This window comes from Anolis sagrei, chromosome 6 (genome assembly GCF_037176765.1).
Source record: "Anolis sagrei isolate rAnoSag1 chromosome 6, rAnoSag1.mat, whole genome shotgun sequence".
NCBI classification, from domain to species: domain Eukaryota; kingdom Metazoa; phylum Chordata; class Lepidosauria; order Squamata; family Dactyloidae; genus Anolis; species Anolis sagrei.
This window is the reverse complement of record NC_090026.1, coordinates 120,005,094-120,021,723: the sequence shown is the minus strand read 5'-3', so window position 1 is coordinate 120,021,723 and position 16,630 is coordinate 120,005,094. Positions and strand designations below refer to the sequence as shown.

The 16,630-nt window shown below is 41.7% G+C and overlaps 1 protein-coding gene across 1 annotated transcript in view; it reads right to left on the bottom strand.

Annotated features, from left to right (window-relative positions):
* The window catches only part of CNPY1 (canopy FGF signaling regulator 1), a 65,500-nt gene extending 49,108 nt beyond the window's left edge, over positions 1–16,392 (bottom strand). Inside the window, exons 1-2 of the mRNA XM_067469517.1 lie at positions 16,181–16,392; positions 11,886–11,997 (exon numbers count right to left, since the gene is read on the bottom strand). Coding sequence (XP_067325618.1) covers positions 11,886–11,982 — 97 coding nt within the window. The 5' untranslated portion in view covers positions 11,983–11,997; positions 16,181–16,392. The remainder of the gene's footprint in view (positions 1–11,885; positions 11,998–16,180) is intronic.
* Positions 16,393–16,630: the final 238 nt, after the last annotated feature.

Here is a 16,630-nt window from a genome sequence, read left to right as displayed (position 1 = left end):
TTTGATTGTCAATTGAAAAACAAAAGATCAAATGATTCATAGATTGAAAAGATTCTGTGCATATTCAAAACTGTGGTGTTGATCATCACAAAAAATCAATTCACTGATCTTTTTTGTACATGTATGTAGTCAACAGTGTTGGCGGGCAGCATATTATTGATTTTATGACAGAGGCTACAGGCCAGTGAAAATTTGAACATGGGCTGTAATTCCCCCCCCCCCCCCCCCAGGCTGGACTTTGGGCATGCTTGGGTTAGTCAATCTTCAATGTTATGCTTTTTGTTTGGGATTGTGATAATAGCAGTTGGCATCAAAATGACTTGAAGAAGTCATGCAATAAGGCTGCAGGAGTCTGCAGCTTAGAAATAACATGTTGCAAGTAATGCAATTAGGGTGACTAAAACAATCAAGGTTCTGGAGAACAAGCCCTATGAGGAGCGGCTTAAGGAACTGGGCATGTTTAGCCTGAAGAAGAGAAGGCTGAGATATGATAGCCATGTATAAATATGTGAGAGGAAGCCATAGGGAGGAGGGAGCAAGCTTGTTTTCTGCTTCCCTGGAGACTAGGACGCGGAACAATGGCTTCAAACTACAAGAGAGGAGATTCCATCTGAACATGAGGAAGAGCTTCCTGACTGTGAGAGCCGTTCAGCACTGGAACTCTCTGTTCCAGAGCATGGTGGAGGCTCCTTCTTTGGAAGCTTTTAAACAGAGGCTGGATGGCCATCTGTCAGGGGTGATTTGAATGCAATATTCCTGCTTCTTGGCAGGGGGTTGGACTGGATGGCCCATGAGCTCTCTTCCAACTCTTTGATTCTATGATTCTATGTAATTAATTACTTTGGGTGGTCAATGGTGAAACTAAGGGCCCTTCCAGTCAGGCCCTATATCCCAGGATCTGATCCCAGGCTTTATGTTTATTCCTGGTCATCTGGCAGTGTGGACTCATATAATCCAGTTTAATGCAGAAAACATGGGATCAGATCCTGGGATATAGGGCCTGTCTGGATGGGTCCTATGGCCCCATTGACAATGCCATATAAAATCCAGATTTTCTGATTTGATAATATGGATTATATGGCAGTGTAGGTCCAGCCAAAGTCACATTACAAAAGCAGTTTAGCAGCCTTATACAAATCTAGAAATTTGAGTCATAAAACCAACAAAAACCTGGGTTGAGTTATCCACATGTCAATGTGAATACCCTTAACTCTTATCTAGAAATGAATCATTCCCTTCTCTTGAGGAAAGTATAGAAAGGTGAGAACTTAGTCCATCTCAGGATAACCTAAAAGAAGCACCAACCCCCTTTGGCTCCAAAACCTGCCCTTGACTTGTTCATGGGGTTGACTTATACATGAGTATATACCAGTGGTTCCCAACCTTTTTTTTTGACCAGGGACCACTTTGACTAGGGTTCACTCTCCAACATTAGTACCAAAAGGGTTATGAATCAGTTTTTGGTCAACTTTAGATTTGCTTTGGTTATTTAGGGTGCTAATTCAGAAAATTGCAATGGATAGACCACATCAGCTCTAGTTTCTGATACAGAACATAGGCCATCCAGTAGTTGTCATCTTCTTGCCCACAGAAGACCATATTTAATAATCTTCAGCACTGTAAGAGGGTTTCGCAAGACCAGTCACTCTTGTTGCAATGGTGTAGTGAGACCGCGGACAATATTTCAGTTCTTGCAGACCACCGATTGTCCACAGACCACAGGTTGGGAACCATTGGTGTATGGTAGTAAGCAAAAACAATGGAGTTTGTCTTAAGCACTTGGAGTGATTTTTGTTTGTTTCCAGCACTCCTTTGAATATGCTGATAAAGATTAATCTCCTTATTCAGAGGCCCTTCTGAATTATGGAAAGCCATAATGGTGCTGGAATCATCATCATCATCATCATCATCATCATCATCATCATCTTTATTTATACCCCGCCACCATCTCCCCCAATGGGGACTCGGGGCGGCTCACATGAGGTCAAGCCCAAACAGAAAATTACAATACAATAAAATACAATAAAATAAAAACCGAAACCCAAGCAACAACACAGTAAAATACAAAAACATGATGAATACAATAAGCAATGAACACAAACATAAGAATGCAATGAACAATCACAGTAACAGTGAGTGGGCCGCATGTACAATAAAATGATTAAAAACTCAGGGTGAGAAAAAAGGAGCAGATTATTTGCAAGGGAGAGCTCATAGGGAAATGGGGTAGTAAACAGGCCTTCGTACAAGGGGGGGAGGGTGTACTCCAAGGACAAAAGTGTTGAGAGGAGCAATAGCATAAGGTTGTATGGCTACTCTCCAAAAGCTCAATGGCAGAGCCAGGTCTTGAGATTCTTTTTAAAGCTTTCTAAGGTAGGGGCTTTCCTAATCTCTCCGGGCAATGAGTCGAGGGGCCACAGAGGAGAAGGCTCTCTCCCTTGTCCCCACAAGACAAGCCTGTGAAACTGGCAGGGGTGAAAGGAGGGCCTAGATTAGGGGTAGTAATCTGAGTACTGGATTAGGACCCTGGGAGATCAGGGTTCAAATCCTCGCTCAACCCTGGAAACCTACTTTGTGGCTTTGGGCAAGTTACATTTTTTTCGCCTCAGAGGAAAGTCAGGGCAAACCCTCTCTGATGAATACTTGACAAGACAAGAAAATCCTGTGATGGATTTGCTTTCAGGGTGACATAAGTCAGAAATGTATTGGAGGCACACAGCAACAGCAAGAACAACAAAATGTGAGCAAGCTCAGATGCCTCACTGACACTGAACTCAACGTGTTTGGCTATATCTATAGCTAGCGACAAAGCAGGCAGCTGGTTGTGTGTCCGATGCACCACTGCCTGACTGCTGAGTCAAAGACAGGATCGGGACCTTTTAATCGGACTCCTTTTTTCCATCTGCCTTTCAAATTAATTAAGCCGGAGCAGGAGGCCCAGAAGGGCTGATGAAGCTGTGAAATTTTCTGTCGAAACCATCTTTCAACCCCTGCCAAGGTCTTGCGTGGAAGTTGGAAATGGTTGAGAAAGGTTGAGAGGAGGCCAAAGAGCGAGTAATTGAATAATCCATCCCAGACAGGAAACGGGGGCAGAAGCAAAGGCTTGTGCATCCTGAAATGTTAACCCTGTCTTGGAAGAGAAAGACTACAATTCCTCCAGACAGAGAGAACATGTCTCTCGATTGTCATCTGAATGGGGAAAAGAATTACCAAGAAGTCCGTCTTACTGCTAGGAACAAACATATGACCCTATAACCTGCCGCCACATATTTTTTCACTGATTGACAACTCCTTTGATTTTTTTCTTCTTCAAAGAGCATTTGAAGTAGATATTGTGGGATTTTCTGCCTTGAAATTCTGGGATATAAGGCTATGTGGAAGGGCCCTCAGTTCATCCAGGTCGAAATAGAGCTTTAAAAACAGCAAGTCACAAGTAGCAGACCTGTTTCGACTTCCTTATTAGAGGACAGTGAGGGTTCAGTACAGTTAGAAAAGTAATCATACTATTGGAAACAAAGATATTGGGGTGTTTATCTTTAAAGAGTTGTTTTGGACTGTCAAGGGTGCAAGGAAGTTGCATTTCACAAGTCATGTAGCACTTTTAAACAATTACTTTTGAGAGTTACAAAGGCAGAAGAAAGTTGCATTTCAAAAGCAGCACAAGTTTACTTTGGACATAACAAAGTTGTAAGCAAGTTATATTTTAAAGCTAATATATGAAGATCCTTGGGGTTTTTTCTCTAGTGTTACTTTTAGGGTAATAAGAGTGCAACAAAGCGACATTTCAAAAGTATTGTTATAAGTGGAAACAAAGGCCCCTTTCACACAGCTGAATAAAATACAAGATCTTTGTGCCCTTCCACACAGCCATATAACACAGAATATCAAGGCAGAAAATCCCACAATATCTGCTTTGAACTGGATTAGCTGAGTCCACACTGCCATATAACCGAGTTCAAAGAAGATAATGTAGGTTTTGTGTGTGTGCGACAATTAATATTTTTCACTTACATTTTAAAGTTTTAAGAGGTATATTTAGTGGTTTTAAGAGGTCTTTCAAGAAGGATTTTTCCAGCTTTTAAAATCTTTTTTAAAGGCCTTTAGCTGTTAATGTGCTGTAACAGGAGAGTGTTTTCATGGGATGGATTGTACAACATCCTTTGTTCCTCTTACTGGATGTGTTTTAAATTAATACTTTAGTAAAATTCTTCAACAGCCTTTTAAAATGTTTGTATCAAATTTGTCTGAAGCCACCTTGCATCCCTTATCAGGAGAAAAGTTGGATATGCAATGTATCAATGAAATAAATAATAAATAAAAAAGTTTAACTCCTGGGTGGCATATGTTTTGTAACGTATTTATTTATTTTACTTATTAATTTACAGTATTTATATTCCGTTCTTCTCCCCCCCCCCCCAAAGGGACTTAGGGTGGGTCACAGAACACATATATGGCAATCATTCAATGCCAATTATACAATGACAAGACAGACAACAGACAGAGGTATTTATATAGGCTTTCCCCCAACTTTCAGCATCCTTGAGGCTGTGCTTGGTTCTGGCCACAGGGAGTGCCTTCGTTGTTCATAAATTTTGTTCCTTTTTTCTGATTGAAATGATGTGCCTAGAATGCCTCCCTGCTTATTGCGGTTCCTCTTGATATACTCACATTGCTATTTTCAATCTGCTAGGTCGGTGGGGAGCTGGGCTGAAAGTCAGGAGCTCACCCTGACCCAGTTTTGAACTGTCAACCTTTTGGATAGCAAGATTTACTGCAGCTGCAGATGGTGATTAACCTGCTGTGCCAAAGCCGGCCCATGTGTTCAATGAAAGCAGCAGGAGAATGAGGAGGAAGCAAAATCTTGTCCTTCTCAGTAGTTTCAGGCAAGATCAAATTGCTGCTGCATCTCAGAATTGTATGTTCTCCCGCATTAATAACTTTTACCATCCTGAGCACACTCTGATTATGTTTGGCCATATGCCTTCCATTTTCTATCTGTAAATTATGCTTCAGGAGTTAATGGGGAGAGTGAGCCTAGAAAAGCTGGCATGCCATGGTGATGGCAACAAGCTAGATGATGTTCTTAGAAGGAATGCGTTGTCCCTCAGGGCCTGGAAGCAGTGCAAATGGGCCCTGTGCTAGTTAAATTATGAGACCCCTTCCTTAGACCCTGAAGTTGTTAGGCCTGGTGGGCCTCCACTGCCTGCTTTGTGGCACACTCTTATAGACTATCAACTCTATCATTATGTCTGGAATTGCTCCAAAACAGAAAACCTTCAGATTTAGAATTGCACCATATAAGCAAAATCCAATGAAGATGCACCCCCCTCCCCCTCCCCACCAACAGGGGCCTATGCTTAAGCACACCTAAACACAATGGCAAATCCAGCACTACCTGGAGGGCTCTATTCCTACATCTGCAGTCACCACAATCAGAGGGTGTCTTTACATTGTAGAATTGTCGCACCTCAGAGTAGATTCACCTTGTTGGAAAACATCAAACTGCACACAGCCAGAAGTGTTTACAGTTTATTAAAAAAAAAAGGTAAAAAGGTCTTAAAAGCAAATGTAATGTTTCAAAAGATCAATATAAAAAAGCACTTTGAAGATTAATCCAAAAAGGCACCAGCAAAACAAAAACCCAAGAGAACATGACAAAGTCCTGAAAACATGAACACAAGGACTGCAAGATAATCCATACAAGCAAAGGCAAGCTTCTTGGTAAAATGCAAAGTTGCTTTGACAAAGATTTGGTCTCAAACATACTGCTTAATACCCTTTGCAAAACATGAAGGTGTTTCTCTGGCCTCTGGCCTCCTTCCTGTTAGCTATTCTTACACTCCTTCGAACTCTGAATTCCAAACGGACAGCCCGATCTAAGGTTCCCATTTCATCAAGGTCAGTCTGTTTGTTAGTGTCAGCCTGTTTCCCTGCTTGCTCATTATCATTATCAGGCTGAGAACTGTCTTCCTTCTCTGAGTCAAACTGCACTTGCACCTGGCTGTTTTCAGTATCAATACATTCATTCCTTGCTGTGGAAAACTGCACTTCTTCACTGTCTATAACAGGGACATTTTGAACCAGGCTGCGAACCGAAGTCCCATCATCCTCATCAGAGACACTCTGTGGTTCCAGCTGAGTCACAACAAGAATGAATGCAATTTAACACCACTTGAACTGCCATGGCTCAAAGTTATGGTATCATGGGAGTTGCAGTTTGGTGAGGCACCAGCACTTGTTGACAGAGAAGGTTAAATACTTTGTAGGACTGCAGCTCTCATGATTCTATAAGATTGAGTCGTGGCCATTCAAGTGGTGTCAAAGAGCATTCATTCTTCAGTGCAGAGATGCACCCAGGAGCTGATACTTTATGGCTGAGATCCTATATAATAAAACAAAATTATGTTACACAATCTCAATACTGAATATCAACATAGTGCAGTGTATGATCAATATTCATGACTGATATGGCATTACTTAACTTCAATATGTAATGCATAGAACCAGGCCCGTAGTCAGAATTTTGATTCGGGGGAAGGGGCCTGAGTTTGATTCGGGAGGGGGGGGGGATGAGTCTGAGTGAGAGAAGATCTACCCTAGCAAACCTTTTGTATCGTTATCCCAATACCCCCAGGCATATGGGATATACTGAGCATGGTGATCAGATCATGATATGAATAAACATAAGTTTAAATAATGTACCAGTAAGGCCTTCTCGCGGACCACCCTGAGAATTTGGGGGGGGGGGTCTGAAGCCCCTCAAGCCCCCTCCCCCGGCTACATGCCTTCATAGAACCAAAGGATACAGCTAGTGTGCATTCACAAGCTACTCTGTGTCCTTTTATGTGCTAACACATGTGTGATGCTCCAATATGCACTAACCTTCCAATGCCACTGTCAGCTAGATATAATGCAATTTACAGCTTCATGTGTCATGGTTTGGGTTTGTGTGTTACATAATTCTGTGCAACTTGCACATCTTCCCCAATGATATATTTTTCATTCTGTGTCAGAAGAATTGACTGAAGGGCAGGACGCTCTTTGAACTTTGCCTTCATGCCACATTTGTGTATCGCACATTTTTTACACTTTACACTGAGCATCTTTGTCATTCTTCAACACGGAATGAACCTCGAGTTGAAACATTTTTAGTCTAATGAAAACATTAGATCAATTCCTACCCGCAGAACTTGTCATTAAATCAATTGGATCCTCGCGTTCATTACGCTGCTATCTGACATGCAAAGAAGGGCCATTAACAATAAGATTATACTGAAGGGGAGCCTACTCTTTAAAACAAGACCAGAAAGGGAGAAAAATCTGCCTGGCATACAGTATGTAAATCTTTTAATAATGACAACCAATTCCAAGTCATCTGAAATGCTGGCAGATTAAAATGACTTGTGTAGAGTATTAGCTTAATCACATAGTAATGTAGAGAAAGGATAAACCGGGAGAATGTCACAGTGCCATGAAATGCAATGGGAAATTTCAACAATGGAGAGGACCTTTCTTGGATTGCACTGATCCAGATACAGTAGAGTCTCAGGGCGCTTCCAGATAGCATGAAAATGTGGGTTAAAAAAACCTGGGACCTGACTGCAGGTCCCCACACAGATCTGTTAGTCCCTGGATTGGGACCCCCACCATCCTATAATGCTTATGTGATTGTTTTATTGTTTTGATGTTTTTAAATTGCTTGTATTGTTGTTGTTATTGCTTATATTGTTGTATTTTGGGCTTGGTCTCATGTAAGCCCCACTGAGTCCCTTGGGGAGATGGTAGCAGGGTATAAATAAAGTGTTGTTGTTGTTGTTGTTGTTGTTGTTGATATTATTATTATTATTATTATTATTATTATCATCATCCTCACAGGCGTTTTCCATATCAGAATAAGATGGAAGATGGATGGAGGACATCCGGTAGAAAGAGTTTTTTTTAATTACTCCATTATGCACTGCATTGTATAAACAATTGTGCACACATGCGAATAAATATAAGCAGATTTGCATGGGTGCATATGAGGTTCAGCACATAATGGAGCGATTAAAAAAGCAAACTTCAGCCCAATTTCTCCCTTCCCCCAATTGTTTATTCAAGCTCCATTTAATATTATAAAATTTTAAATAAAGAGTTTCAGAGAACTCTAATTGCTCTCTGTTCATGCTTCCTTTAAATCAGCTGTGTGTCCGTTTCACAGCCCAATCAGCTGATCAGATGTTTCAGGCTTTTTAAAAAGTGGACATGTGCTGCAGCGGTCTCTACAAGGAGGAGGGAAGGAAATCATGTGTTTTTCTCAAGTGCTGGGATATACAGTGATGAAAAAATAATTCTAGCATTTTCTGGCTAGAATTGGGATAAAAGGGGAACTTTTTACCCCGTGTTGTTTGTCAGCTGCAGCAAATCGGAGTGGATTTACCTCTAGCATCATTTCATTGAGGACTTCTTTTCACTTGTGCTGCCTTAATAGTGCTATTTCTGGCCAGAGCATGTTCTGCAAAGTTAGACATAAACATTCTCAAAGATTTGCAAATTGCATGTGTAGAAAAGCTTCTCAGAAGTAGGGCTGCAACCTTCAGTCCCTAAATACGATCGTAGGTACAAGTCTCCCTTTCATTTGACTCTGAGGCCATGTCTTTGGACTCATAACTGACCCTTACAATGATAGTATATTGAGCTATCAATCATGTTGTTAGCTTTATATTTGCTGGATTATTCTGTACCTTATGTTCTGCTGTGGACTTTGGGATAACAATGAAACTGGTGGGGGGGGGAGGAGATTTTTTTACTATCATAGCTTGTGACTGAAAATTGTAAACACTTGCCTAAATGGCAATTATCAGCTGGCATGCTACAGTTCAGTGATTCTCAAACTGTGGGTCACCAGATGTTTTAGCCTACAACTCCCAGAAATCCCAGCCAGTTTACCAGCTTTTAGGATTTATGGGAGTTAAAGGCCAAAACATTTGGGGACCCACAGGTTGAGAATTTATTATTATTATTTATTTATTTGGGGTGCTTCTACCCCGCCCTTCTCAACCCCCTTGGGGGGACTCAGGGCGGCTTACAAAAGCTACAATTCAATACCCAACAATTCACAAAATACAATATACAATTTACAATTTAACATCAACAGTTATTACTAGTTAAAACAATCAAATCAATACCATAACAGCAATAAAATCATTTTGTGGTCAATGTTCGCCGATTTATAAATCCATAATCCATCCAGCATTGTCATTGTCCTTTCCTACTCTCGTCGTCATTGTCTTTGGTCCATCTGCCAGCTTACCCGAAGGCCTGGTCCCAAATCTAGGTTTTTAACTTCCTCTTGAAGGAGAGGAGGGATGTTGATGACCTAATTTCCCCGGGGAGCGCATTCCACAGGCGAGGGGCCACCACCAAGAAGGCCCTGTCCTTCGTCCCCACCAGTCTCACTTGTGATAAAGGTGGGGCTGAGAGCAGGGCCTCCCCGGAAGATCTTAAACTCCAAGGTGGGACGTAGAGGGAGAACCACTGCTATAGTGGTTTGCGTACTGGGCTACATGCCTGGAGACATGCTGTCCCTGCTCAACTGTAAAGCCCACTGGGTGGTCATGAGAAGGTCAAACCCTTTCATCCTTTCATCAGAGGGAAAATCTCCTCTGAACAAATATTATCAAGTAAATCTTGTAGGAGAGTCACATCGGGATTGCCACAGGTTGAAAGGGACTTGAAGGCACACAACAGGTGCATCTGCTCTGTAGATGAATGCATTTATTCTACAGTGTAGATGCACCCAACAATAACAACACTGCAAATCCCAGAACTCAATGAGATAGGATCAGGGCAGTTAAAGTAGAATCATAGTGCTATAGAATCACAGTGTAATAGGAAAGAGTCCTAGGTTATATACGGATACAACGTACATTTCAGAACAGGAGGAAATAGCCTTCCTACATTGATTTTCAGGAGCCCTCTGGTGGTGCAATGGGTTAAAGCCTTGTGCCAGCAGGACTGCTGACTGAAAGTGGTGAGCTCCCATCTGTCAGCTCCAGCTTCTCATGCGGGGACATGGGCAACATCCTTGTAGACGGCCAATTTTATCACACCAGGAGCGACTTGTAGTTTCTCAAGTTGCTCCTGACATGAAAAATAGAGAAAAAAGTGGGATAACATGCTACCTTATGCTTAAGAAAGAAAAAAAAAGAAAAGAAAAGAAAGAAGGAAGTCAGCCCATGGGCATCTGTAAACCAAATCACTTGCCTTCCAGTTTCCTTCTGCTGCTTTCCAGAAAAACCCAGGGCGGCCTGTCTCTCAGCCCTGCCACGCTTGCATCACCCAAGCAAGACTTTTGTCAGGGGAACAAATGGCTGAGGCTGCAGCCACCGGAGGCATTCACAAGGGAGGGTTTATTTCAATATGTTGTTGAAACTACTTTGTGTCAGGTTATCTGTCTCAGGGGGAATGTACATTTCTTATAGCTCATTGTGCCATCTGTTAAAAGACGCAACCACTTGTCTCTCTGCTAGGAGACCACAGATGGAGAGTTTTCCCCCTTGTGCCTACAACTGTCAATAGATGACAAAGGCTTGTTGTTTTGCAGCCAGGTGGAATTGCCAGGGAAGGAGAGAGGGAGACGTGGGTGCTCCTGGAGAGACGCAGGTAGAGGGTTATGTATGGCGGAGGAAGGAAGGAATGAAGCCAGTCCAGGATTTAATACTACCAATCTGGCATATTTTGAAAGGCTGTTGGTAAGTGAAGTGTTAAACATGAAATAAACCTATTTTTATACCTTTTGCAAAAAAAGGAAGCTTCACATTTTTGCCAAGAGAGTGATCCTATGGATGATGCTCAGATGTAAACTCCATTAATCAGAGTGTTGAGGGACCATTCAGACTGTAGAATTAATGCAATCTGACACCAATTTAACTGTCATAGCTCAATGCTATGGAAATACGAGAGAGTATTTAGCCTTCTCTGGCAAAGTGCTAGTGCATAGCCAAACTACAACTCCCAAGATTCCATTGAAACTAAAGTAGTGTCAAGTTGGATTACGTCTAGTATACGTAGATGTAGATGGAAGTTTCATCTCAACAGACCTTACTCCAAGGAAATGTATGCAGTAGGCACATTTTCCTGGTGTTGATTTTAGTGGAGATTACTCACACATAATCATATAATAAAGTCATTGGTGTTTTTTGCTCTGCAAAATACCTCAAATTGGTTAAATGTTCCCCAGGTGCTGCAGCAGGTTAAACCACTGAGCTGCTGAACTTGCTGATTGAAAGGTCAGCAGTTTGAATCCAGGGGGTGAGGTGAGCTCCCGCTGTTAGCCCCAGCTTCTACCAATCTAGCAGTTTGAAAACATGTAAATGTGAGTAGATCAATAGGCACCGCTCCGACGGGAAGGTAACGGCACTCCATGCAGTCATGCCGGCCACATGACCTTGGAGGTGTCTACGGACAACACCAACTCTTTGGCTTAGAAATGGAGATGAGCACCACCACCCAGAGTCGGACATGACTAGACTTAATGTTAAGGGGAAAACTTTACCTTTATCACTCCACAACCTACCCAAAAGCTTCAATCCTAAGTCTCTCCACCCCCCCATCAGTCTTAAATTGTTTATAAATGAAATGTCATACCACATCACTTCCAGTCACCTCAGGCACTCCATTGTAGCCTGCAAGGGGATGTGGAAAAGAAAAATCCACAGCTGCTCACCTCTGCTCTAAGCACTACACCACAAAGTCTTTCTCTTGTATTTCTTCTGCTTGTGAAACAGGTATCTTTGCATTTTTCTTGCACATTTCTCATACGTGTCTTTCTCTAATTTTAAGAAATTGTTGGAATAATGGTGCCCCAAGAAAGCACCAGTGAGGAACCCAATGAAATTACTCACCACCACAGAATAATTCGGGGTCTCTCTGTCCTTTTACGGTGTTGCTGAACAGAGCAAACAGCAGTGGGAGTGACAACAAGAAGCAGAACACAGCCATTCCCCAGGTACCAGCCTGCAGAAATACATAGAGCTTTTGTGAGCAAGTGTACTTTTTCTAATACATGTATTTAATCATGTATGTTTTAATTTTTTGATTGTTTACTTTGTGGATTTTAACATTGTCTTTTTTAATTGTTGTAAGCCACTTTGAGTCCCAATATGGGGAAAAATCAGGACAATAACATACAGGTGGAGTATCTTTTATCCAAAATGCTTGGGACCAGAAATGTTTTGGATTTTTTCAGATTTCAGAATACCTGTATTTGCATAATGAGATATCTTGGAGATGGGATCCAAGTCTAAACAAGAAATTCATTTATCTTTAGTATACCTCATATACACATAGTAAGATGATAATTTTGCACACAATATCATTAATATTTATCTGCTTTAAACAAAATATTTGTACATGGAATCATCAGAGGGCATAAGGGTCACTATTACAACCACCCATGTGGACAGTTTTGGATTCTGGACTAAAGGCGTTCAACCAATAATATGAATAATAAGAATACTAATGTTTTATAGTAACGAGGGGGCCTTCCATGCAGCTGTATAAAATCCACATTGAACTGGATTATATGGCAATGTGGACTAAGTTCAAAGCAGATATTGTGGATTATCTGCCTTGATATTCTAGGTTATATGGCTGTGTGGAAGGGCCCTAAGACAGGCCCTATATCCCAGGATATGTATTTATTTTGTTCATTTCTAACCCACCCTTCTCCCCACAAAGGGGACTCAGGGCGGACTCCCATAAGCATTGATGATGCTATCAACATATACAATAAAAATTCATAAAACTAAATTTAAAACATTATACAATACATTGACAAATTCACTAACAATAAATTAACATGCTGCTAAAACCAAGGATATGATCCCAGGTTTTCTGTTTTATACTTGATTATGTGAATCCGCACTGTCAGATAAACTGGGATAAACAGAAAGCCTGGGATCAGATCCTGGGATATAGGGCCTGATTGGAAGGGCCCTAAGGGGTCTTTTAAGACAAGGTAGTCTGAAAAAACAAATACACGTTCTCTTGGATTAACCTCTGACAAAGAACTTCGTCTGAGGGCCCTTCCACACAGCCCTATATCCCAGAATATCAAGGCAGAAAATCCCACATTATTTGAGTGTGGACTCAGATAACCCAGTTCAAAGCAGATAATGTGGAATTTTTTTGCCTTGATATTCTGGGCTATAGGGCTGTCCGGAAGGGCCCTAGGTTACAGCTGAAGCTATGCTGAATCTCACCCAGTTTGAGGTGCTAGAAATTACTTAGGGCTGCCATCTTGATATAGGTTTTGGATTAAATATAGGGCTGTGTGGAAGGGCCCTCAGTTGTAAAAAGCACAGCTGATTTGCAAGCGGATTGAGCCCATGTAGTGAAGTGTTTTGCAAGTTTGCTCTCATGACCCATTTAGATAATGGCATACATCTTTTGTGAAACGTGTGAGCCTGCATACCTGCAAATTTCACCATTTCTGTAAAACCAGAGCAGCTCCCACAACCTCCAGATATGACAGACTACAGAGCTTGCTATACACATCCAGGGATGATGAGTGTTACAATCCAGCACATTGTGAGGGTGCCAGATTGGAGAAGGCAGCTGCAAACTTAGCTATCCTGCATTGTTGTGTTACAATGTGCTATCAGGTTTCCCACTATTGGTTAAACATGTTGTAACTTGACACACCACAAGTTTTTCTTGGCAAAATTTGTTCATAAGGGGTCTGCATTTCTCTTCCTCTGAAATGGAGAGATTGTGACTTGCCCAAGGCCATCCAGTGGGTTTCCATGGACACATGGAAAGTCAAATGGTCACCCCCAGAGTCTAAGCCACACTGGCTCTCAAGCCCTCTTATATTCCCTCCTGCAAAAAATCCCCTGAGTTCCTAGAATAGATTGGGATCAGACTGTCCCCCATCCTAAACATCATTGCTGAACCTGTTCATCTGCCTTTCGTAAAGCACCCGGAGTAACACACACCTGTGGAGCCAATGAGGCATGAACCCACTTATGGAAAGAAGCAGCTCTTTTGCATGCTGGTCACAGCAGGTTTCAAATAACTCAGATTGCTTTTTCTCAAACCAGTGAGTAATAAATCTAATGCAAATCCATCTCCACCCAAAACCTTCACTCAAAACCTTCACTTTTTTTCCTGACCTGAGAAGCTTCCCTTAATAGAACCATGCTTTTCTCCCCTCCTGATAGTACAAAAACTTGATAGTGCAAATATTCCATTTAAAAACCACACAAACACATACAGACTTCAACCAGGACTGACTGGAAGTTGTGATTCAAGCTGTGGTCAAGCTGGGGAAAACTGAACCACAAATTATGGCAGGCAGATATGATATTGCCACCAATGAAAATAAAATCTGCTCCTCACCTTTGTAATTTTTAGCAGAGGGATGAGGAACTCTATACACTTCCCTTGTGTTTTGGACTACAGCTCCAATCAATCCAATATGCAGGTATAATGAGAGCAGTAGTCCAACATATTCAGAAAGGTTCAAAGTGGCCAAATTCCTGATTGAGAGCAATGTTACTATTCAAAATTCTCAGGGTGGTCCGCGAGAAGGTCTTACTGGTACATTATTTAAACTGTTATGTTTATTCATATCATGATCTGATCACCATGCTCAGTATATCCCATATGCATGGGGGTATTGGGACAATGATACAAAAGGTTTGCTAGGGTAGATCCTCAGCCCCCCTGATGCAGTGAGTGCCTTCCCCTGGATCACTTCTGGGCCTTCAATCTCCACCCCATTCATGTTCATTACACCTTTCTTTTGCTTAGAGAAAGAAGCTTTTTCCTGGGTGGCATTCACTCTTCTCAAATTCCAATCACCCCCAAACCCTGGCACTTTCCATATGTATTGGACTACAATCTCATCATCCCCCACCCAATACAGCCCACAGTTGTAGAAAGTGGCAATGTTCCTCCTGCCTTGTGACCACAGAAACTTATTGAATTATTATCAGATTTCACTGATAATAATTCAATAACATATAAAGTGTTCAGTTTCTCCAGAGACTAATAATGATGCATTTCTTAGGCCCTTTTCACACAGCTGAATAATATCCCACATTATATGATTTGAACTGGATTATATGGCAGTGCGGACTCAAATAACCTAATTCAAAGCAGATATTGTGGATTATCTGCCTTGATATTCTGGGTTATATGGCTGTGTGGAAGGGCCTTTAGTCAGATACCTATTGACCCACAGCATTTTGTTGTGATGAGACTGGCTTAGGATTCCTTTTGTACAAATATGGATTTCTGGTTTTTCTATACCGTTTTGGTTGGAGATGAGGAGATGCATGTGACTCTCCGGATGATGTTGAGTTGCAAGTTCACATTAGTTCTAGCCAACATGGCCAGTTGTGAAGAAAGTTGGGAGCTTAAGTCTAACACCTTCTTAAGAACAATGCATTCTCCTTCTCTGTCTTAACAGGATCCATCAATTTTGACATATAAACCCACCTTAAAATTCCTTTACTAAAAAAACTCGATAAATACATCACAAACCCATGGTCCTTCCATACAGCCATATAACCATGAATCTCAAGGCTGATGATTCACAATAGCTGCTTTGAACTGGATTATTTGAGTCCATACTGCCATACACTCCAGTTCAATGTGGATTCTATACAGTTGTGCAGAAGTGGCCCTGGTTTCTCCTCTGTGATGCCCACTAATTCATTTGGAAGAGGCGGAGGACGCAGGGGTTATTTACTAGTTATCATAGAAAACCCAGCATTTGAGATGCCCCGTGAAATGCAACCCTGGAAAAAAATAGCAACACTAAGTTTCATTCTATCTTACAACATAGCTGATCCTAAAAAATTGAAGTGTTAGAACTTTTCAGACCTTCGGTTTCAAATACATACATTTACAGATTTGTGTATATTTTTTTCTTTCCATTGAGCTCAAGGACCATCCTGATGGTCAGACATTATCCGACATGAATTTGACTTCCCCAGGCCAGAATTGGTTCTGCTCCTGAGTATCTGCCACAGCTACAAAGATACAAAACACCCAAGAGAAAAGAGAGTAAAGCTTTTGCTGAACTTCAGCAATCTTTCAAAAACTTCCCAAAGACTGGCAGAAAGGAAAGGCAGAGTTTTTGATCCATAAATATTATTCTGTTTGTATCAGCTGAATTTTGAAAACTTACCTACTTTGCAAGATTTCAGCCTCTGCTCAGTTCAAATTGCACTATGAGTAGCAGTAAAATTCAGACTGGGCAACTTTTAGAAAGGAATGCTGCTCATCCACAAGGCTTGTGCTTTTCCCTGGCCCAGTTCAGCACAGGGCTCTTCTCATAGCTAGAGATCTCAGGCAGGTTGCTGAGTCTGCCCTGGATGCAGCTGCTACTGGCCTCTTAGGGTTTTCCCAGCACTTCTGTCATCATACCATGAAGCTGCTGGGATGGGTGAGTGAAGGGGGAGGAGGGAGCCAATGAAAGCCTACCAGGTGGGAAAAACAAGGAACCCCACAGCCAATGGAAAGCTCCCCAGGCTGAGCCCTGCTTCCATGCACCAAGCAGGTAGGACAAGGAAGGAAAAAGGAATTCCAGTTTCCATGGTGAAGGCAATCACCTGCATAACATGTGGCCCTGTTTAAG